Source organism: Alligator mississippiensis, chromosome 1 (assembly GCF_030867095.1).
Source record: "Alligator mississippiensis isolate rAllMis1 chromosome 1, rAllMis1, whole genome shotgun sequence".
Classification (NCBI taxonomy): domain Eukaryota; kingdom Metazoa; phylum Chordata; order Crocodylia; family Alligatoridae; genus Alligator; species Alligator mississippiensis.
This window is the reverse complement of record NC_081824.1, coordinates 478,915,174-478,939,155: the sequence shown is the minus strand read 5'-3', so window position 1 is coordinate 478,939,155 and position 23,982 is coordinate 478,915,174. Positions and strand designations below refer to the sequence as shown.

General features: G+C 49.5%; 1 protein-coding gene across 3 annotated transcripts in view; it reads left to right on the top strand.

Moving 5' to 3' along the window:
- Positions 1-23,982, top strand: part of SLCO2B1 (solute carrier organic anion transporter family member 2B1) — a 146,141-nt gene that overhangs the window by 75,843 nt on the left and 46,316 nt on the right. For all 3 annotated transcript variants that reach the window (XM_059723151.1, XM_059723145.1, XM_006262689.4), the window contains exon 7: positions 4,861-4,991. In XM_059723151.1, coding sequence (XP_059579134.1) covers positions 4,861-4,991 — 131 coding nt within the window. The remainder of the gene's footprint in view (positions 1-4,860; positions 4,992-23,982) is intronic.

The window sequence follows — 23,982 nt, the reverse complement described above, 5'->3', positions numbered from 1 at the left end:
ACAAGACATGATGTCAAGTGAAGCAAAGCCCGGCTTCCTCTCTGTCTGCTGACACACTTCATAGCTGTTGTTTCCCAAATGCTTTAATGAGGCTTCCTGTAATCACTCTGCAAGACGCGGCCTGGGTTCATTGATCTCGAGCAGGTACAGTAAGCGCGGCAGTGTAATTCCCCAAGACATGGGTTTTCCTGTCTGACTCTTCAGGTCACAGGCTAATATGGAGGCAGTCTCACTAAGCAGGGCCATTGCAGAAATCCCAGGTTTTGCCCATGCCGCCTCAAAAACACACACGCCTGCATTGCTACGGTCCCGTTGCAGAAAGACCTGCAACTTCTGTGCACGGCTTGAGGACTGAGCTCTTAAGTCACCTAAGAAGCCAAGGTCAAAAGCAGCCTTGCCCTAGGTAACAGGAAGACCGAAGGGAAGGAAAAGATGGGTAAAAGAGGGGGAAAGCAGAGAGAGGAGGAAAAACAGGAGGGGAAGAAAGGCACGGGGATCGCCCTTCAGAGCTTTCCTGTAAGAGAGCTGGCCGGGAGCCTGTCAGCACAAGGAATATCGGACAGCACAGGGACGTGTCAGCAAGGGCAAAACGTGCGATCGCTTCAGCAAGCGGGGACGCGTGACGACGCTGCATCCCGACGGAAACAGCCCTGCCTGCCAGTCGCCCTGCAAGCGCAGCAGGGTGGGGGCTGCGGAAAACCCAGAGCGAGAGCAAAGCTGCCGTCCCAAGGAAAAGCAGCCCGAGGGGAAGCTGGGCTGCAGATGAAAAGCTGCAAACCTTGCCAGTCTCCAGTCGCGGGCCTGGCAGGCTCCCTGGGACCTGCGCTGCAGCTCGTGAGAAGCTGTCTGGGCTTGAGAAGTTACATCATCCTTGCCTGAAAACAGAAGAGGATTTTTCAGAGCTAGGAATACACACACACCTTGCACAATTCCTGCTCTTTGGGAAAACACGGCTGAGAGACGCTCCCCAGCACTAAGAGCAGACGGCATCAACGTCCGGGGAGTGGGATGAGAAGTGGATCGTTCGTGCTAGAAATATAAGAGATCTTGGCTCTTCCTTTTGTTTCTGGCATTTTGGTGCATTGGTAGCATGGGTTTCATGAGACACTTTCTCACCTGGATTTAGGATGCTTCCAGGAGTTCCAGTATTGTCTGTCCTTAGCCTTCATTTTCCAATATCTTCTGTCCTGAGCCTTAGCTTTCCAGGGGCCACATCCACATGAGATACTTACTGCGCAGTACCTCGTTACTACTGTGCATTAGCATTGCATGGCATGAGCCGTGACCCGACGCTACTGTGCAGCAGTAACGAGCTACTGCACAGTCAGCATCACCAAGAAGTCGTACGGGGGGGCTACCACACAGCCATTTAGTGCTTGGGTATGCAAGTACTAAATGATCGTGCAGTAACAACTGCGTGGTCAGCATCTCCCATGCACACAGCCAGGATCATCTGTCTGGCAGCCTTAGGCACTGCATGCCATCTGGAGAGATTGCACACCCCTCCTGCCCTTTGAAAATGAATCCTGATGCCTCTGTTAAGATCATAGCTCCCCTTTCTCTGGCAGTGCTGCACAAAAGAGGGTGTCTAGGATTGCCTCTAAGGCCCAGGTTGGTTTGAGGCTGCTCGCTTCAGGGAAGGAGTCGTCTGAGACCCCGCTGACTGTGCGGCACACATGTTCATGGAGATGCTTTAGGATTAACAAACTTTCTTGGGTAGGCTCCAAGTCTAGCTTGGCTCGATGAGTCAGAGCCATTCGTTAAATAGATAAGAGCTGTGCACATGGGGAGGCCTTGCTCTCAGCACTTCTGCGTTTGTCAAGCCGGGGGCCCACGCTTGGATTTCTGAGCTGTCTTTCTACAAGGGTTGACAAGAACCGTAGCCAGGTGCTTCCCCCGGTACTTGTTAGTCAGGTCTCTCCCTTTTTCTCTTACCAATCTCGACAGCAGTTGTGCCTTTGTCAGTCCTGCGGGCTGGTCCTCTTATCCTGCCACCCCAACGTCCCTTTGGAGCGAGAGCAGGAATTCAGCCGTATCGCCCGCTTCAAGAACAGGCACGACAGCACCGCTGCTTCGTCGAGACCTGTGGGCACACGATGCAGCGACGGGTACCGGCTGTACCATGCTGCAAGCAGTCGTGTGCGTCTAGTCTGTCTTGTCCGCCGACCCGTTCTTCAGGGATGCTCGTAGCCAAAAAGGCTGCAGGTGGAGTGTCTGGAATTGCAACGGCATGGAAAGTCCTGCAAGCTCGACCGGCCCTACAAGAAAGGGGCACCCTGAATGATGGCGTGAAAGCTAGCTTGACACAAGCACAGTCTAGCCAAGACTCTCACTTTCTATTCCCCTTGGACCATTATTTGTAGTCCAGTGTCCCTGCCATCTCTGCTCCCTGCCTTTGGAGCGGCTACTGCTGGTGCATGGCATATCTGTGGGTGAGACCGTGTGAAAAAGGAGGGGAAGGAAGAGCTGAACCCATGTCGCTAGGCCCAAGGAGAGGGATCGCCCAATCAACCAGTAGGAGAGGACAAGAAAGCAGGGAACTGCTAGAGGAACCAATGAGATGAGCAGCTGCCACGGCCTTATGAATATTCAGCATTCAGGGGTAGGTGGTACCCAAAACGACACCCCCGTGGAAGGTCTCCAGAGTCTCGGGCAGTCTCAGCCCCCCGACAGGTCGGGGTGTTATGTGGGGTGGAGCTGCCGGTCCAAAACCTTTACACCTTTTTATTGGATGCCCCTGGAGCAGGAGACATCTTCTGCAGTTACTTCCAGGCTCCCATAATAACACTGCATAGACTTTCCTCAGCCCGCAGCTGCTTTAACTGGATCCTGCTTCATCGGTGTCACTGGAGAGACATCAAAAGCTAAATCCTGAAGGGAGGGATCAATGGTGCTTTTCAAGCACAATCCCACCCCCCTGCCTTTTTTTTTTGCTTCCATTTTTATTGCCTCAGAGCCCAGGCAGAAACCATCCTACCTGAGAAATGCCTCTCTATTAAATGCGTTACCTTTATATACCAGTTTTTGCACTGATGGACTCTCAAGTTCTTCACGAGCTACAGACACCTCATATCAAAGAAATGCACCCACCTCTGGGATAAGGGCAGCAGCCAACGGACAAGCAGCAGCTCACATGCAAGGAGAGAAGGGAGATTTGGAGCAAGGACACCGGGGTTGTCTGTGCCCATGCAGAGGAGACAGAGCTTTCCGTTTATTCTACCCCAAAAGATCCTCGGCCGATAACTCCAGGATGTTCAACCTTGGGAGGAGGAAGAGTCGGGCCAGTAATTAGCAGGCTTGGAGTCTCCTATCCAAAAAGTCTGCAGACCATGCTTACGTGATCTGAGTTAGGGGTGGCCAACCTGTGGCATGGGCATGTGGTGGACGGAGGAGGGGACAGGCAGCACAGCGTAGGGCAGAAAGCAGAGAGGCAGATCAGGGAGGAAGCACAGGGCAGGGAGCAGAAAGCAGAGCAGCAGACTGGGCAGGGAACAGAAAGCAGAGCAGCAGCTTTGCCAGGGGAAGGGGGTCAGAGTGGCACAGAGGGAGGTTGCGGGGCTAATGTGTGGCACCCCTGCCAAAAAGGTTGGCCTCCACTGGATGAGATGCTCCAGTCTGTTATGAGAGATCCCATATTTGAATCATGTTCTGTACTGTAATAGCTAGCTGGCACAGTAAAGCAAAGGCATGTAGGAGATCTGACTTATCCTTTTATAAGTAGAACCGTGTCTAATCACAGGACTCCCATGATACTTAGAAATACTTGTTGGTTAGAAATTATCCCATTCAGAAGTTTGCATTCTGGCTTCTGAATGCCTTGTGTTATTATTTATGCCCTCACCGCAGCGCGTGCTGTCTTTGGCAGGTGCTGTTACTACTGCAAAGGAAAGGGGGAAATATTCCAAATACTGTCTCTGGTCAGGCAGCTGGAGAGACAGGGGTCATTAAAGCTGGAGGGAAAAGCAGAAGGGGGAGCAAAGAATGGGAGTTACCAAAGGATTTTAATCAAACTGGTGCATATGGGTCTACATGTTGGAAAGGGAGTGTTATGCCATTGTTGGAGCAGTATCCTGCAAGGCAGGACACCTGGGTTCAGCTCCTGCATTGCTACGAGAGAGAGGCCAAGTCTTTAGAGCTAGAATAATCAAATCTGTGTGTCTAAAGTCTGGCACCGAAAACAACATTTACCCACACACAATCCTCGCCCAGATCTTAGCATCATAGGGAAGCAGGGCTGGAAGGGACCTCGTGAGGTCATCTAATGCAGCCCTCTGCTCAAGGCAGGATCATCCCTGACTCGACCAACCCAGCACGTGTCTGTCCAACCTGCTCCTGAAAATATCCAGGGGTGGAGATTGCACAATTTCTTAAGAAAGGGTTTCCCCCACTGTCGTGTTACTCGGGACCTTGGTGTGATGCACTTGAGCAGGCGCTCCTGACTTTTTGCAGAAGTTGGATCAGTCTTTAATCGAGGTCGTCGTAACGGGCACCTCCTTTCCCACTTGCAGTCGCATAATATCCCTGCACCAACTGCTTATTGGCAGTTCAATACTGGAACCGTATTTTTGAGGCTATCGCTGCTTTTATTACTGGTTAGCAGGTGGAAAACAAGGAAAAGCTAAAGTCTTGTATAAGGCGGCTTTTCCTGGACCACTAACGGGTACAGCATGACCCTCCGCTGATCCGTGGACCACAGTCTGGGAGCCTCTGCGTGAACCTACCCAGTTAGGTCCGGATAGCAACATCCAATGCAAACCACTTGCTGTCACCTTGTGATGTAGAAGGTGGCAGGACAGTTAGGTCCTTTAGCCCTCCTCGTTATCTGTGTTTCTACCCCGTTTTTATCTTTTTGTATTGCAGAGGAAATCCAGCTCACCAACCAGGATCCCCGGTGGGTTGGCGCCTGGTGGCTTGGCTTCCTGGTTGCAGCCAGCCTCGTGGCCCTATCCGCCATCCCGTATTTCTTCTTCCCAAGGGAGATGCCTAAAGAGGTAAGGATGGGATTTGCAGCTGCACAAATTGTTCAGCTGATTGAACCGGTTCAATAAACGGGAGTTCGCCTCCGTCCCCTGCTCGACAAGTTCGGTCTGAATCGAGGTGTCTGTGGGGATGCTGGGTCTGAGGGGCGAGCGAGAACATCCTGAGGCTTTGTAGGGGTACGTGGGGCCAATGCCAGGTACGATATACAGGATGAATTGTATCGTGCTCCAAAGATGATGCTGTATGTGGGCCACCTGCCTGTTTCCCCTCTCTGCTTTGGGCCTTTTGGAGATGGCTTCAAGCTGGGAGACCCAGACCCAAACTTCTCCAAAGAACAAAGGGTTATGCTTTTGCAGCTTTGCAAGCCCTCCCATCTCAGAACCAACATGGTAAGGCGAGTCCGGCTTGGCCACGGGTTGGCCTCGTTGAAACCGCCCTGGTCCTTGCTGCTGTTAAAAATCCCATGGCCATTTTGTAAATGAAAACGCAAAGCAACGTGGGCAGCTTAGTAGACATCACTCCTCTGTCTGCAGAGGTCTACCCAGATAAACCATAGCAGCAGCTCCTGGACTGTGCCATCTCATTTTCACAAGGACAGGAGTGGTAGCATTAGTGCTTTCCTAAATTCCTGGACACAGTAATATCTCCTGGTACATAAGATGCTCTACAGGTTCAGCTGGTGAGGTAGTTCTCGTGTAAAGGCTAGTTTTGCAATCTTAAGTAACCCCGGGAACACTAGCATGACTGGCTGTTGCTGCACCCCAGACATGACTGCATTTCAGTGATGGGTAAAATTATCCCTCGATTCATAACAGTATGAGGAACATTCCTTGAACCCCTAACGGGACGGTGTGAGTGTCTCCTCGGGTGGTTTGGAAATGTCCTCGGAAAACCCATTTGTTTAACAGCCAGCTTCTAAGTCGTGTCCCAAGAAGTCTCTCCTCAACCCGTTTCCAGCAGATTGAGACTGCCGTGGCTATGGCCCTCTCCTTTCCTTGAGCTTAGCAACTGCATCGGAGTCCACTCATCACTGCGTAGGGCTTCACCTGTGACTCCGCTCGGCCTGAGGAATGAGAGATTTCTGATGGCTCCTGGCTAGAGAGCGTCCTTTTGTTCTGCCTCCTCTCTTTAATGCTCCAAAGCAAAAGAAAAGCCCCGGGCCCTGTTGCCAACTTGCTAGGCTACTTAGGGCAAGTGACTTCGCTGGCAGTTTTCCATCTGTAAAATAGGGGTCAGGATAATTGCTTGGAGAGCGCTCTGAGATCTCTGGCTGAAACGAGCTGCCTAAGAGCTAAGCGTTGTCGCAGGGAGAGCCGGCGTTGTCCTAGAAAGGGGGCATTTCACATTTCCATCCCTGCTTTGGTGGCAAAGGGGCTAGAAGTGCAATTTTCATAACTCGACATCCATTGAATCCTGCTCCAAGGGCACTTAGGAGCGTCTTGCACTGGATCCCATTGAGTTCAGATTGGGAAGTGTTTTTTTCTTGTCATTGGGTTTTTCCTTTGTATCAGCAGCCCAGTGACTGTGGTCACGCTTATGCCGAATACCAGATGGATTCACAAGCATTGTTGGGGCTTTCTTGGCTGCAGCTCCTCATTTCTGGCGAACAATTTGCTGCGATCGCACAGAGGGTTATTGGAAATGAATTGTTCTTTCAGATGAGGCGTACAACTGAGGCCCTGGTTGTTCCTGCTATTAAAAATCCCATGGCCCATTTTGTAAATGGTTTGGCATTCGTTTCAATGTCTTGGCCATATTCCAGTTGAGCATTGGATTGTGCATTGTTGTGACAAGGAACAGCTCTTACCTCCCATCCCTCCGGTGATTGCATTTCAGGAGCGCATAAATCGTTCTTGTGTAGGATTTAGAGCCTTCCACACTGGCAAATCATACCAGTTATACCAGTGTGGTTATAAAATCACAGAATCATGGAAAATTCAGGTTGGCAGGGACCTCAGGAGGTCACATCTAGTGCAACCCCCTGCTCCAAGCAGGTCCAGCCCCAACTACATCATCCCAGCCAAGGCTTTGTCCAGCTGGGTCTTAAAAGCCTCTGAAGATGGAGACTCCACTACCTCTCTGGGTAATCTGTTCCAGTGCTTTACTCCCCTCCTATTGAAAAAGTTTTTCCTAATATCCAACCTCAACTTCCCTTGCTGTAGCTTGAGCCCATTGCTCCTTGTCCTGTCATCTGCCCCCGCTGAGAACAGCCCAGCTCCATCCTCTTTGCAACCGTCCTTCAGGCAATCGATGGCTACTTAAGGTTTGACCCGTCTTACTCCTGATGTGGACGCTCTGAATACGAGTGTCCTTCTTGGCTTAACTGGAACCAGCTCAAAAGCAAAACAAAACCAGGCAAAATTGGGGGTCTGATAGGGGATGAAGTGTATTCACACAGGGCAGGGAGCTATTTTGGCACGCCGCTTTTACCGAAACCCAAGATGACCCCGAGTTGAAGACGACCCCCAATAATTAGATGCTAGATGTAGAAAATGTATATATTTGTTAGAACTTTCCATCTAATTATTGGAGGTTCATCTTTTATTCGTTCCCTTCACGGTGGAGGGGTGGTGAGGGGGGCAGGTGGTGGGGGTCAGGTAGTAGGCCAGGTAGTGGGTGGCACACGATGGGGCAGGTGGGTGGGGGGCAGGCAGCTTGCCCCCTGCTGCTTGTCCCCACTGCTTACCCTCCTCTTACGCCTATCCTCCCTCAGACTCAGGCTCCTGCCCCCTTTGCACCGCTTCCACCCCCACCTTCAGCCTTGGGTGCTAGCCTGCCTCTTCCCTCCGCCCCAGCCTGGCCCTGTAGCAGCAGTTTGGGGGGGACATCGAGGGGCAGCGGGGGCCCAAGGCCACGGGAGAGGAGCAGACAGCAGCTGCCTGCCCCCACTGCCCCATATTCAATTCCAAGAAAAGGGGCTCCCTTATATCGCGGTTTCATGACTTGCGGGAACTGCACAAAACAGCAGTTTCCACAACTGTTGTGAAAAATGGTGTTTCCTGCATTCCCTCCCAAAATTGAAAGCTGACTGGACTACAAAGAAAGCGCGGCAGTCCCTGCAGCCACGGAGCGTGTGGTTTTGAGACTCAGGCTCAGCGAAGGCGCCAGTCTGGGAAGTGAAAGGGTTTCAGTGCCATCTTTTAAGAAGCCAATGCTGCAGTCTGAAGATGAGTGATCAGCCTCTTGGCCAATCAGTGGTGAGGGGCAGGGCTACCAGCCCCCCTCACCCAATCAGCATGGGGGGGGGGGGGACACACACCACAAAAAGACCGCGAAATCGGCTCCCAGCGCCATGACCAGCCTACGGAAATCCCTTTGTCGCACCGTGATTTAGGTAGGACCTTGCTATAAGTATCCTTGAAGGTCGTAAATCAGTGGACTGCGTCAAGAAAAATATAATCCCATACTAAAACCAGAGTGCGTACCCCGCTCCGCATGATCTGGCCGAGGGCAATTTGGTAGATGTTGTGACACTGGAAGCAAGACTACTTTGATGCCAGCAAACCTTGAACCTTCCTCTTCTCTGCCTGTTGATAGTTAAAAGGAGCTTTTACTTGCCTCACTGCAGTGCTGATTTTGCTGGGTCTCTTTGATTTCACATGCTGCCCATCGAGCCAAACGGATTTGTCCCAGAAAACTTCGGGGGACACTGATGCACTGGAATGCATTTCAAAAGAGGAAACCTGAAAGAAAGAAATGTTCCTTGACCCACGACCCGGGAGAGGGAGATGTGGCAGTGGCAGAAGCGGGCAGGTTGATTTGCCGCAAAAGGAGCATTGAAGGACTTTGCCTCGAACAGTCGTTCTCATAGGTTGACTACGTGCCAGTCTGCCGGCAAGAACATTTGGCTGTCATAGGGGGCCCTGGGAAATCTGTTGGAAATCTATGTTAGCACACGCTGTTTCCCGCAGCCACCGCAGAAAACCCAGTGCTTTTACGGCCTTGCCCTTGCAGCAAATTGCTGTTCATTTACCAGCGCAATGCTAATCGCTTTAACACCAGAAAGAGTAATTTTCCCTCTTTCCCAACGAGTCGGGGGAATTAGAGTTATGAAAGCACAACATTCCCCCAGAAGCGTGCTCTCTTGCTAGGAAAGTGCTCCAGCTCCCTTGACTTTTCAGGTTGGCTCTCCTGTAAAATCATGAGAAAACAGTTGGGCAGGTGCTACGCAGATGCCACACAATGAAAACTAACCCTGGGGAAAGAGAGAAGGGTCTATGTGCAAGTACAACTACAACTTCACCATGGTCCATGCGTGTTCAGAGCCAGGGTTTTGCTTTGGCCCATTTCTTTTGTTACGTGCCCCCGTCCTTGAGAGACCACAAAGCACTGAAGGTTGAATAGACTTCCTTGACAACCCCTGGCCTAATTTTAGTTAAGGAACTAGGATCCAGTTTTCTATTGTGTCCTTCTCCTCCTGTTTCCTCATTTTTGAGCCACAATGGTAGCATGTGCCATCTCGCTTCCAAAGGTACAAATGGTGACACAAAGCATGAAGCAAGGAAATCATCCCCCTCATTTCCTTTCTCTACAGCAGCATCCAGCGTTCACGAAATATGTTTTCTCAATCTTTATTTCACAGCTGGAGATTCCCCATTTTATCCGGCACAAAGTGAACCTAAATAAGCATACAAATATGCATGCAGAATGCCAGCAGACTGAATATAGGCAGATTGCGGGTTGCCATTATTGTCGGTAAAAAAATTAAACTTAATGGAAGAAAGGGGAAGGAGAGCTGAGGCATGCTGATTCTGGGGCAGCAGTGGTTGTATACTAATGTAACTCTGCTGCCTTGCTCCTGATGTGATGGAGATCAGTGTCTAACCCCAAATGATCTGAGTGCAGTCTGTACAGATAAGTCCCCGATTCTGTTTGTCTTGCCAGACGTTGTAGTATAAGATGGGTATAATAAATGTAAATTAGATGACAGAATATGTCCTCTTTGTGCTAGTCTGTATCCTGGGAGGTAGAATGACCTGGGCCAGCGAGAGGACAAGCAGCTTCTCAGCATCTCTGAAAAACTACCTGGCCATCTCATGATGGCGCCCACACAACAGTACTGACTTTTGACACTTTTGGCCTTAAAAGACTTGGCTAAATCTCACAGCGGGATTAATGGCAAAGCTTGCAAAAAGATTCCCGGAGTCCTGGAAGCTCATCCCCTGGCTAACACCCAGACCGCACGCCCTGCTGCAATCTCCCTTTGAACTTCCCTTTTATGAAAGCGCTTGAGAGGAGGAAATGGCGCTGACAGAGGGATGAAGAAAAATGAATGACTGAGGAGGAGAAGGGAAAGGGAGTTACTGTAGCTGTCCTAAATAGAAATAAGGTCAGGCCCCTTCCATACCAGTTTAGACGGGTCATTTCTAAGATCAAAGGCTGAGGGACGCCATCTGGGCTGAGCCATGCCCCCAGTAGCTAGCAGCCATCATCCCCTCCGCAGTGCGAAAGACGGCTTTCATTTTTACCTGCTTCTAAGGAACTGGAGTGTTGAACAGTTCAGGATTGACAGCCCAATCTACCCAGCCACTGAGCCGTCAGCCTTCCTGCTCTGCACACAGTGTAGTGACAACAGCAGTCAAATGATCATAGAAGAAAGCCTAACATAGAGCAATGGGAGGTTGTAGGCTCTTTGGGCCAAGGGCTGCGTTTGTACAGCACCTAGCACAGCAAGGTCCTGCTCCGCAACTGGGACTGCACGGCGCTCAGGTAGGACAAATGCCTCATCTGAAAAAAAGTCCACATTCCTGGCAACTCTGCATTTGGGGCCCTGCATAGGCTACATTGGGCACGTCCACATGAGATGCTTTACTGAGCAGCGGAGCTAATCAATGCACAGTAAGCATCTGCGTCTACACACGCAGGCACTTACTGCACAGTAATTAGTTCTAATCATCAGTAAATTTGCTACCTGCAAATTCAAGTAGCAAATTTACTCGAGATTACTTACTGTGCAGTAGCGCACATGTAGACACCTGTCTGGGAGCAAATGTGCTCTCAGTCACCTTGGCAGCAAAGGTTGGGAGATTGCTCCCTGCCTCCAGGAGCTGCCTGCTGCTGGGCCAGGCTCCACCACCAGAGCCTGGGTGGGGACAAAGTCCTTCTGCCCTGGGAGCAGGGACCTCCCAACCCCCACTCCATGACTGCGGGGCCAGCGCATGGCGCCAGGCCAGGAGCAGCAAATCTGCTTCTGCATCCCTGCACATTTAAACATATGCCCAGAAGAGTTTACTCTCGAGTAGTTTACTTGAGAGTAAATTGCTCCTGGATGACTTGCACGTGTAGATGTGGCCACTGTGTCCTAATGATCATGAAGTATCCCACTGCCAAGGGAAGAGACCGATAGATGGGCAGGTTGAGACTTCTTCTAACTCCGCCTCGCCAAGCTAGAAGCATTGCAAACAGCAATACCTGCGTTCCAGCCTGCTGCTCCCAGAACTGATGCCAGGATCCACACGGATGAGCTGGGTAGAGAAGGGGGTCTAAGACCTTTTCTTCTACTCTAGTGACCTTCACAGGAAGGCATCATTTGGCCAAATTCATTCACAGATGGAAAAAAGACCAGTGGGGGCATCTTAACCTAAGGGTCAATGTGCGATTCTCTTCGCATTTCTTCCAGTCTAGATTTAACAAATGGTAGGAAACTATTCCACAGTTACATCAAACTTGTTGATTTTCCTGACAGCCTCCATATTCCCTCTCTGCTATTCATTCCTTCCTCTCAGACAACATGAGTTGTCCTGGGCTTGTCCTGAGATAAGGACCATGGTTCACAGCACATTGCCATCCAGCAAGTGCTAGGACTTTCTGTGTAGTTTTGTTTGGATTCATCTTCTCTTTGTACGCCAACCTGTAATGCATAATTGTTTTCACAGTGGCATGTGAAGTGAATGCTGTAGTGTTTGGAAGTGATGCGTTGCAGAATATGTGTGTGTGTGTGTGTGTGTGTGTGTGTGTATATATATATATATATATATATATATATTTATATATATATAATTTTGTAACTTCTGAAGTTCACCTAGAATAATCCTGCTAACAGCAATACAACACGTGAATAGCCCCTGCCCTTACCTGACAAAGACCCTCTTTGAAAGGGCAAAGCATGTCTTGGACACACAGGAGCTCCTTGAGCTGTCAGACGTCTTCGATAGGAACATAGGATTTTCCCACCATAATATCCCTTTCATAAACACACTGAAATATGGTTAATTAGTCACTAGAATAGCTCATATCTAAGCTTTATTCACCAATGCACTGAATCCCTTCCAGAGTCTTAATAATTACAGAAAACTCTTTGGCTAATTCATCTGTTGATGCATCATTAGTCATTTCCTGATGTACATGCCTGTAAAAGTCACAGTAGAATTTGCTCCTGGGACCTAGTTATCTTAACAAGTACTACTCTGTGCCATCCATAGCACATCTGAAGCCAGCTGATGCTTGCAAAACACTGGATACATTTCAGGTTTTCTTGGCTCAGCGAGAGAGAGACAATTCACCAGAATCATCTTCTGCTTTGGTAACTAGTTTATGCAGGAGTGCAAAGCAAATACCTTTGATTATTTTACTCCCTAATAACTGCAATTCTTATAGCGAGCACTTGGAATTTTCATAGCAAAGAATTGCATATTAAACCGTTCGTTATCTGTGTAATCATACAGTTCTCATTTAGGTTCGGGACAGACATTCGAAAACCCAGAGCCTGAATTGATTCAATCTTTGCAGGTTAGTCTAACCTGCCTAGATTGAACCAATTTGTAAGTGGATAGACATTCCCTTTTAACTCCGGAAATGCAGGCACATATCCATGGGCAACTGATACCTCCTGACTCTGGGGGAGCACCAGTGGCCGATTGCCGGCCAGGGCGGGGGCACAGCAGCTGATCACCAATCCCAGAAGCACCAGTGGAAAAACCAGAAGTGCCACTGGCGCTTCTCGGGGGGGCACCAGCCGGCGCTCCCCATTCCCCGGCTGGTGAGGGCCAATCTCGGGGGGGAGGGGGCATGTACCCCCCCACGCACATCACTTTTGCACATGCCTACAGTGGCTCAGGCCAGAATCTGGAGGATGCTAGAGTGTGCCCTTGGCTGCAGGGAAGCTGTGCTGGGGAGGCATGGCCAGCCCTGGCACTTGCCTGGAGCAAACTGGCTGGGAAGGGGGTTTAATTCTCCCTCCCTTTCCCACCAGCACAGACCCAAGCCAGGGTCCCTCTGGTGCTCCCCCGACACTGCTGTGGCAGCAGGGGTGGGGGCATGGCCAGACACCAGCTGGCATGGCCCCCTGAGGCAAAGGGGGCACAGGAGCGGTTATTACCCCCTCTGCCTCTGGGGAACCAGAGCCAGGGTCTGCCCACCCTGACCGCCACCTCCACCGATCAGTCCTTGTGCGGGGTGAGCGGTGAAATAAGCTCCTACCCTTCCTTCTCTTCCAGACACCAGAGGGAGGGTGGAAATAACCCTCCTCCCTGCCTCCTTTGCCTAAGGGGGCCATGCCTAGACGGCCTCTGGCTGCACCCCCATCCTCACCCATGCAGCAGCAAGGGGGGGAGCGCCAGACAGACCCCGGCTTGTGTTCATGTTGGTGGGATAGGGAGCGGGGAATTAAACCCCCTCCCTGGCCAGTGCACTCCAGGCTACTGCCGGAGCTGGCCACACCCCTGCCACTGGAGCAGCGAGCAGAGAAATGCCTGACAGATGCCCCTGCCTGTCAGACCCCACTGGGATCCATGATGGTGGGACAGGGGAGGGAGGAGAATAAACCTTCACATTAGCGGGGGGCAGGCATCTGGCCATACCCCCGCCCCTGCCCACCTCTGCTGTAGCAAGGGAGCAGAAGGGAGGGGCCTGCCCTGCTCTACTGGAGCAGAGATCACAGCCTAGCCCAGGACTGCAGAGCATGCTGGGATGCTGGGGGACTCTGCTTTAATTTAAACCAAGAAGGCACCTGGGACAGAAGTTCCATAAACCAATTTGAGCTTAACCAGTTAAGTCTCATACTACATTCAGCCAAGTTTATCTCAAACCGGTTTCGGTCATTTTGAAACTGGTTTATGTGCACTGAACTTATGTTCTGGTACAGGTTTAAACTGTAGAGCTCCATAGGGAGCTTGAAGGCAGACAGCGTGCACTTGCTTTTTTGTAATGCATTGTTTCTTCATTATGAATGTCAGAAATCATTTCTTGTCTTTCTACGGAAACTGGAATACATCCCCCGAAAAGCTGAAAATGACTAACTGCTGCTAAGTAGTTACTCACAGATAACCAGTCATTGTTACCAACCACTTGGAGTCACAAATTAACCAGATTTTACTGTAAATCAAGCTCCATCTTAAAGGTAGGCAAGATTTTGCACCCCATTTTTCCTACTGGGTCACTGTTTAAGAACCCCATTGGTCTGATGCTTAGAAATCATCTTCTAATTCCCTCCTTAAATTTATTCACAGCTAGTTTTTGTCCTTTAGCCTAACAAGATTTTTTCCCACTCTGGTGCTTATCACCTTGGTACACCAATAGGGTGCATTTATATGAGACGTTTTACTCCGCATTAAACTAATCTAATGTGCAGTAAAGCATCACCGTTGACACATGTGCAGCAATTACTGCTCAGTAGATTAGTCTAATATGCCATGTTCTAGCACCTGTAGATATAGATACTAGAAATCGGCGCATTAAACGAATGAGCCGACGCACATGTGTAGACTCTGATCAGAAGCAAATTGCTCCCGGTCAGCCTAGGCAGCAGGGAGCAAGGAGAACCCCCTCCTACTGCCCTGCACAAATCGGGGATACTCCCAGTTGGGACAGCTGGGGTCTGGCACCCAGGGGAATGTGGAGTTCCCCTTGGCTGCTGCAGGGGGGACAAAGCAGGGCACAATTTGCTCCCAACAGATGTGTAGATGTGCACTTGGGAGCACTTTAATGAGCCTGAATTTTCTACAGAGAAAATTCAGGAACATTAATTGCACATACAGATGCACTCAGAGCGCAGGTGTATGTCCCTGCTCAGCCTGTGTCTTGCTGAAACAAGGATGCCTTTTTCAGCCTTCTCTTGTCAGAAAGGTTCTCCACCCCTTGGATCCTCCTAGCAAGCCGCCTTTGCTCCTGTTCTCACTTGGCCATGAGTGCCTAGAACGGTGAAAAGTATTCCAAATGAGGTCTCGCCGCCACGTAAAATGACATCAGCGTCTCCCTGTTGATTTCCCAGTCCTTTTCATTGCTACTTCACCTTGGTAGCTCTTACTCATTTTATGATCCGCTGCATCCCCTGGTCTTTATCATTTCCATTTCACTCGCTCTTCGCTTTGAGCAGAAATTCTCTTTGCTGGTGTCTCAGTGCGTGATCGCCACTGTTACATTGCAGTGCCTTTCTATTACTCCAGTCCTTCGCTGTGTCCAGTTCTTCCTTGTGATTTCCTGACCCTCCTGTGTGCTGACGGTGCCTCCTAATTTTGTCATCCTTGCGGGTCATTAGCACACGGTCCCCTCTGTGTCAAAGTCCTTACTAAAAATAATAGACAAAATCCACCAGTAATCTCCCTCCAGCCCAAAACTTTCTGTGTCAAAATGATTCATTTCTGTCTTCCTTTTTAGATAGTTGAGGAACAAGCTAAACATTCTTGTATTGTTCCCCATCTTTTCCAGCTTAATTAGTAATTTCCCTTGTGGCACTGTACCAGGTTCTTTTTTTAAGTCCAGATAAATTATATCTGACACATTTCCATTGTATTAGAAAATCTATTCTCTTATCCATGAAATAGATTAGTCTGGCAGGACCTACCTTCAATGCACCGTGTTGCATTTTATCCCCTGTTGCATTTAGTTCCATGTCTTTAATTATTCTGTCCTTTAAAATATGTTTTTCTACTGATTATCGCTGTGTCATCAGTATTAGTCTTTTCTCTCTTCTTGCTTTTAAGTATAAGAATCACCTCAGATGGATTCACTAATGCTAACACAAACCAGAAGAGAAAATATACCCTTTCCCTAAAAGGTTAAGGTCACTTTATCCTTCTAAAGGAGGAAGAACTTGGCTACGCGCACTTGAAGTATGCAGTGAGCATGTAATGCTTAACAGCACAAAAGGATCGGGTGGCAATTTCGTGACACTGGGCTGAATGATCTTGCTCTTCAGTCTTCCCAGTCCTGGTTTGTGATCACTTACTTGCAAAGTATTTAATTAAACAAAGCCTTTAAAAATTGCTCTGCTACCGTTCAGCCTTGCAACGTACCGAGAGCCCCTTGGAAAGTGTTGGGCAACCTCTGCTCCTGCTGCGTTGAAGTCAGTCATTGATCACGTTGAAGACAGAGATGTGCACCTTGCAGGCTAACTAAATAAGATATATACCTCTCCCTCTCCCTTGCTCTGAAGTCAGCAAGCACCGCGCAGAATATAGGTAATGCTCAATCCCCTGTGGTGTTGGACCTTTATCATCCCGAACTGCTGCACTTCCACTGTGACTGTTACAGGAGAGGAATGTAAAAGAGAGCAGAAAACAAATGGGACTATAACGAACGTATTATTCCTTTAACATGATTACATTATGTCACAATGCAGCAATTGAAGGGGATCCGGTATTATGGCTGAGTGCCACTGAATAGGCATCATAATGCAAAACCCATCCCTCCTGGTATATCCAGTACATTTATTTTTATAAGCCACTCAACTCTGCAGACAGCTTCATTGTACTCCCAGACGGGTGCTCAACCAGAAGGTTGTACAGCATATGCTCAGCATCCCCAGCTTGTGTCAGTCAGCTGGAGATAGATGGAGCTGAAATCTCATTTCTTAGCACAAGGCACAGAAAAGAAAGAAAATGGCAGGTTCTTTTTTTTTTTTTTTGGTGACGTGGATTAGAAATAATACAAAAATACCTGTAAGTCAGCCTATAGCTAGTGCATGTCTACACGTGCGTTAACGTGCTTTATTTAACGTACATCAAATCTAGTACCTCTGAGCACATCTACATATTCATTAATGCACTTTAGGTAATGCACATTAAATCTAGTACCTCCATTGTGGGGTACTAGAAAAATGTGCATTAGCCTATTTTAATGCGCATTAGCTAAAGAGCACGTTTTTTTCGCGATGCTTTAATGTGCATTGAAGTGCATGTGTAGATGCATCCAGTGGCCACGTCTACACGAGACACTGTCTGTGCAGTTGTTAACGTGCAGCCATTTATGCAAAATGCATTTTTGAGGGTGTCATGTAGGAGATCTCATTCGTAGACTGCGAGTTCAAATCCAACCCAGGTCGGTTGTGACCAAAAAGCGTTGCAGTACAATGACTCCTCGGTGACCTCAGAAATGTATTTCCTAGATTTCTGCACAGTGTGCAGATGTAGGAAACCTTCACTGGTGGTTACTTGCTCAGTGTTTTCTCTGAACAAGGAGGTTTTCTCTGAATTTCCCTCGGGACCGAATCAGACAGAGACTTTAGGAAATATTGTCCCACCCCTCCACGCACACAGCCTATCAAAGAGTACTGAAACCTTCAAGGGAATTTCTTTGTCCCTGCGGATCATGATCGTGCCATTTCCTCTGCTGTCCGTGGCATTTATTCACCAGCCCTTCCTTAGACCTGGCATCTTACACCATCCAGTCTCTGCCCACAGCGTGCCAGCAGCCTCCCATCTCCTTGCACAGGCTCCTCTCCCCATCTGGCGTTGCAGCCTCCCTTCGAAACTTCGCAGCAAGACTCGCCGTCAGAGGTGCAAGTGAGAAGAGAGGTGGCAGATGTTCCACGAGTGAGAGGGCGCTTGCTGGTTTATTACATAGGATCTAGGGCCAAGGACTGGCCGCATGGCTTAGGGGCTGCAGCACAGGACTGGTGAGAAGAGGCTGCAGAAGAGAAGACCGAGGGGATTTGATAGCTGCCTTCACCTCCCTGCAGGGGGTTGCAAAGAGGAAGGCTGGATAGGCACCTGGCTGGGATCATCTGACCCCAGCGCTCTTTCCTGCCTAGGCAAGGGGTTGGACTCGATGATCTGTTGAGCATCTATGAATCATGTTGTCCGTGGGGGCTGACGACAGAGCAAGGAGCAATGGGCTCAGGTTGCAGCAAGGAAAGTTGAGGTTGGATATTAGGAAAAACTTTCTCACTAAAAGGGTAGCAAAGCACTGGAACAAGTTACCCAGAGAGGTGGGGGAGTCTCCATCCTTGGAGGTTTTGAAGACCCAGGTAGAGAAAGCCTTGGCTGGGATGATGTAGTTGGGGCTGGTCCTGCTTGGAGCAGGGGGGTGGACTAGATGTGACCTCCCGAGCTCCCTTCCCGCCTGAATTTTCGATGATCCTATGAAAAGAGAATCTTGCTCGAATTATTTAAGGCTGAATTTCCAGAGGTGCTCCAAGCCCCAGAGAACAGCAGCGGGAGGCAGAGGTACTTAGCACCTGGCAAAAAAAAGGTGCAGGCAGAGTGCCCAGGCGCATTGCACGGGAAGAAGGAAACCTCCCACTGCTGCTGCGGCCGCAGCTGAGACTGGCTTCCCCGCTGCCTCCGCCCACAGGAGCTCTGTCAAGCGGGAAGCAGGATCTCTCCAGAGAAGTGATGAGTTTCCTGCAGCAGCTTTCGCTATAACATTTAGGAAAGGAAGTGAAAAAAATTACTTCTTCAATGTTACGCTGACGCCAGCTCGGCTCATGAACCAGGGAGCCTTTTCACAACGAGGCGGCAATTCCTAGGAGCTGCTTGCGTGGTTTCTAGTGAACACAGAGAGCTAAAAGTAAAGGAAAGATGCAGAACTCTTTCCAGCCACATCTAGATTGAATGAGCCAGCTAAGGAAGAGGGGTTTTCTCGCACTTCGAGTCCATGAGCAGGTACCAGAAAGCCTCGAGTGCTGCACCTGGCTTTGTCACAAGCGCTGTCGTGCTGGACCTTGGCACTTCATTTTGCCTAGCTGCAAAATGGGTGTAATGGCACCACCCTACCCATGGGTTTGGGGCGCTGGGAGGCATCCCGTAGATGGCTTTCTAGAAAGGTAGCGGGGTTAGGTGTGCTAGCCTGAAGCCAGGTAGAAGGAAAGGTAGGATGGCATGTCCTAGCTCATTATATTTCTCGAGACGTCTATTTAACCGGGCATGTTTGTGGCACCGTGCTACTATAAAAATAATCATCTAGTCAAGTATCAATGATTCTCTTGAATAAATAGCAGGGCCCTGCATTTGCTGGAGGAGACATAATGAGGTGTTTGCGGGGAGCATGACCTGCTCATTAGCTGAGGACATTAATAACTCTGAATTGATTTTTGTGGGCAGCCAGGGAGTTTTTTTTTTAATATACCTTATATGTGTAATATTAAAATAGTGCCTGTGACCTTGTTTTTCCCCAAGCCCCGAGGGTTGCATTTTGCACAGCAGGAGAGGGAATCAGCAGGAGCCCTAGAAGAAGCAAAGCAAAGCTGTCCGTCGCAGTTCAGGGGTATTCATACTTAAATTTAGATTTAGATTTCACCCCAAATAACATCACGTTGGCCAAGCCTGTGACCGCCCTTCTTGCAAGTGAAATACCACAGAGACACAAGCTGGGACTGTACAGTCTTGCCAGAGACCTGGCCCGTTTTCAGGCCAACCCCATCTGCTTTTCTCTGCGAAAAGGAAATTGGGTTTTTCGAAGGCTCAGAGTCTAGCTGGCGAATTCCAGCGCGGGGAGGTCTGGGCCTTCCCCACCATGATGCTCGTCTCAGCGAGGTGCACCCAAATTGTGCTGGGACTTCGCTCCACATCTCCACGTCCATTATTTGGCGCAATATGGGGTCTCTGCCTAGGGAGAGAAGTCCATTGTCTGCGGGGTCCTACAGCTGAGACACTCGAGGGACTGGCACTTGCTGGAGTAGCATCAGACCACAAGTGGTGGGGAGGAGCTCTCGGTAGCTGGAGCTGATTAGCAGTCAGGCCGGGCAATACCTCCTGGAGGCATCCTTGTGAAACGCTCCCCAGATGCCTGCATGGCAGCCCTGTAACGAGCAAGCTTGGCTAATCACAGCATTTGAGACCTGGCAGCACTGAACTCAGTGCCCTGCTTCTCCGCAGGGCAAATTAGCCCACAGGGAGATCCGTGCACCCATAGATAGACTGGTAGCTGAGCTAGCTAGTTGAACTGGCTAGCTAGTTTAACTTGGCCATCCTTTCATAGTGTTCAATTAATCAGAGACTCCTAGAAAATGAGGGTAGCAGGGACCTCAGGAGGTCACATCCAGTCCAAGCCCCTGCTCCAAGCAGGGCCAGCCCCAACTACATCATCCCAGCCAGGGCTTTGTCTAGCCAGGCCTTCAAAACCTCCAAGGATGGAGATGCCACCACCTCTCTGGGGAGCCTGTTTTGGGACAACAGTGTAGACGTACCCTCAGATATGCAGAAAATAATGGGGGTGGTCCTAGTCGAGCCTGCTCTTCCTTCTGACTTTATAGCCAGTGCTCCAGCTGTGGTTAACAGCTGCTTGGCTACCGTAGTCTTCCTTCATCCTAGAGTATTTGTTGCAAGAGAAGAGGTACCCAGTCATTTTGTTCTACCTCCTTATCCGGTCTCCACTGCCATATCTTCCTGTGCCTAGCTTCTGATCTCTGTTAGACGCTGGGGTAACTGCAGGCTCTCCATTTACCCTTAGGTAACTGAGATCAGCCCAGATCTTCCACATGGCGCATGTTGGAGAAATAGTAAATCGTCGTTATTATCTTGGGGGTGTTCAGCCCTAGGTTAGAGCATTGGGGGGTGCTCCTAGAAACGCAGCTGAACTTCCCAAAACGAACACCAAGAGGTGATGGGTGTGAAAAACCAAAAGTACGGTAAAACCCAGCCATTGCAAAAGGCTCTTTGACGAATGGTTTTTGAGGAGTCAATTTAACCCCGCTCTCCTCCCCCACAGGAATTATTTATAGAAGCTCAGTTTTCAGGAATTGTGCACTATTTCTCTGGTTTTCAGATCACTGTGCAGGAAATACACTGACTTCCTTAAACAGGGCAGGTTGCCAGATGTGTCCTCCCTGAGTAAGAGTGAAACCCCGTGTCCTCGCCACTCTGCACACCAAGAGCTGTTGGTGAAACTCCTCGGCCGCGTTGGGTACTTCTGCTCCCCGGGGCTACTTCTGCTCTTCCCAAATGTAGCTGCATTGTGCACCGAGCTGGCTGGAGGAGGCAGCTGGATAGCCCTGAGATAGGGAAGAGGGACAAGAGCTGTTGGTGGGGAGGCTGAACCAAGGGCCAGAGACAGCATTAAGCAATCAGAGGTCTCCCGTATGTCTAGCACACTTTCCAGAAGGAAGCGTCCTGAGAAATGAGGGCAGCTCTATGGCAATTGAAGGGCAGCTGTCTTAGGAGCTCGACTTTCCATCTCACTCCTCCAGCAACTTCCTCTGCTGGTGGACAACCAGTTGTTGGCGGGCTTTGGCGCCAAGGAATTCATCTCCTCCTTTCCTCCACCCGGCGAGTAACATCCAAGAACCAAGGGAGAAAAAGGTCAATCAGAGCAAGACAGCAGGGAAAGCGGGGAATGAGAAATGGGCATTTTCTTCTTTGGCCCCATATTCTGTGATCAGTTTTGCACATGTGAGCCACTGGATCTCTAGGGTCAGACTGGTGCCTTTGACTTGGATCCTATAAATGTGGGTGCGAGTAGGGTTTCTCAATGCGATCCCGCCCTGGGGATGCTCCCATGCTGCTAAACACTTCTTAGATCAGGGACTATTTCTTCCTATGTGGACAGAGCCTGGCACCTTGTCACAGAATCATAGACCATGAGGGTTGAAGGGACCTCAGGAGGTCACGTCTAGTCCAACCCCCTGCTCCAAGCAGAACCAGCCCCAACTGCATCATCCCAGCCATGGCTTTGTCCACCTAGGTCTTAAAATCCTCCAAGGATGGAGACTCCACCACCTCTCTGGAGAACTCATTCCAGTGCTTCACCACCCTCCTAGTGAGAAAGTTTTTGCTAATATCCAACCTCAACTTTCCTTGCTGCAGCTTGAGCCCATTGCTCCTTGTCCTGCCATCTGCCCCCACTGAGAGTGTCATCTCACCTGGGAGATAAGCACACAATAGCAAACCCAGATGGTCTCATTCGACATGAACTTACTGTGTTTTTGGAGACGAATGGTCAAGCTGAACTATACTCTTAGATCCTTAAGCTCTGACTTCATGAAAACAACCAAGTAGAGGCTGGGCATTACTATACCATTTAATGCAGTGAAAGGGAAAGTAATTTTAATGGGTTTTGTTTATTTTGTGTGTTTTAAACTGTAATTCAATCAGGTTCTACAGGTAAAAAATGACTTAGCACCGCTTTAAAGAAGGGAGTCTGGCCTTCTCAGTGTTCGCTACTTCGACCCCTCTAATGCTTTAATAGCCTCTCCTGTTTCCAGAGGAAAACAGATCATTTTAACAGAAGAGTTGCCCAATTCTTCTTTTGAATTAATGTTGCTAAGGACAGTTAATCTATATTGAATTAGTTCATTTGCCCTGATTCCCATTAAATTAATGTCAAATGTTGCAGCAGCAGCCTCATTACTGAACCGATGACACTGTGTCAGAAGAATACCAGCATAAAAATATCCTGTGGTTCTGTCCTAAAAGCCACAGTGCAGTCTGAACAAGTTGAACTGCTATATATATGGTATAAGACTGCGCTCTAATTAGTTCCTCCCATCCACCGAGCCTTGCAGTGCCCTGCAGAGTAAGAAATCCTCCCTGGCTTGTAAAGAGTCCTGTCCTTGTTTGTCCCCCACAGGTGAGGAAACGAAGCACAAAGAAGTCGAGTGACCGTCCTGAGGCCACTAGTGAGTCCCTGGTAGATACAGGAATAGCGTCTCTGCCTTCGGCATTGACCTTGCGATTGTGGCCTCCCTGCGTGCTTGCTTAGAGACAGTGAGCACAAAACGGGGCCCGCTCGGCGCGGCAGAACGACCCGCAGAGCGCACAGGTCCCCTCAGATCCTACTTGCTGCAGCAAGCAGATGCAAAGTCAATAGCAGCAGCGTTCAAACTGGGAAAAACCACATGGAGGCTAAACTATATCAGGGACCAGAGGAAACCAGCCCGCTGGCTGCCCTCTGTCTCTGTGCGATTGCTCCCACAGAGGCCAGGAGGGAGGGGAGCTATCAAGCTGCTGAAGTGAGTCTGTCTCTGGACCTGGCTCCTTGAATCATCACCCCAGAGATGGGTGGAATGGGAGATGCTCTGGTGCCTTTGATTTCTGTGCTGCCTCACATGCAGCCGCGGCTAGGGCAGCCCCTGGGGAATCGGAGCTCTTCCTGGTTGGTACCTCTCTTGTCAATGCCAAGGCTAATTTCCCTCAATTTCCATATTAACAGCAGCCTGGCACATGCTGTTCTGTACCTTGATAATGGCCCGATTTGATATTTATGAAGCACTATTCATTACTGTTAGAAAAATGAAAGGAAGGGAAAGAAAGTCTGGTTCTGTCCCTTTTAATGGAAACAGCAGATTAATTCCTTTTTGCACGCTTGGCCTGCAGCCATGGCGTCTTTGTCAGCAGCCTGCCGAGATGTCCAGAATGAAGCGATGCTATGTAGGGAAATGGGAAAGCGAGGTCCTCTGGGAAGCGAGACAGGAGCATTGCTATTTGGCCAGCAGCGACCAGCAAGATGTTTGGCTTGTCGAGGTGCTGTCTTCGTAGTGGGTAGAAAATCGATGTGACCTGTGCATTTGTGATCATTTCAGGCTTCCTGATCTTCCCCCGAGTCGGGGATGTCTGTCCTGGTATCCTGGGCAAATTCTGAGTCGGAGGAGTGCATTTTACTGCTTCAGTTTCTCTAGCAGTTGCAAGAGCATCCCAGGCTACTGTATGCCACGTGCTGTATTCTTCACTTCCTGCCCACGCCTATGCCACCCAGTGCTGTTGAGTGGTATTATTTTTATCTCATGTGTTAAATACTTTGAGATTGGTGGGGGGTGAGACATAGGTCATTTGCATCCTCCTCTGGATAGAAGGCTGAGCCATGATTCAGGACGAGCACGTGTTCTTGTAGTGAAACCCTGCAGCTGGGCTG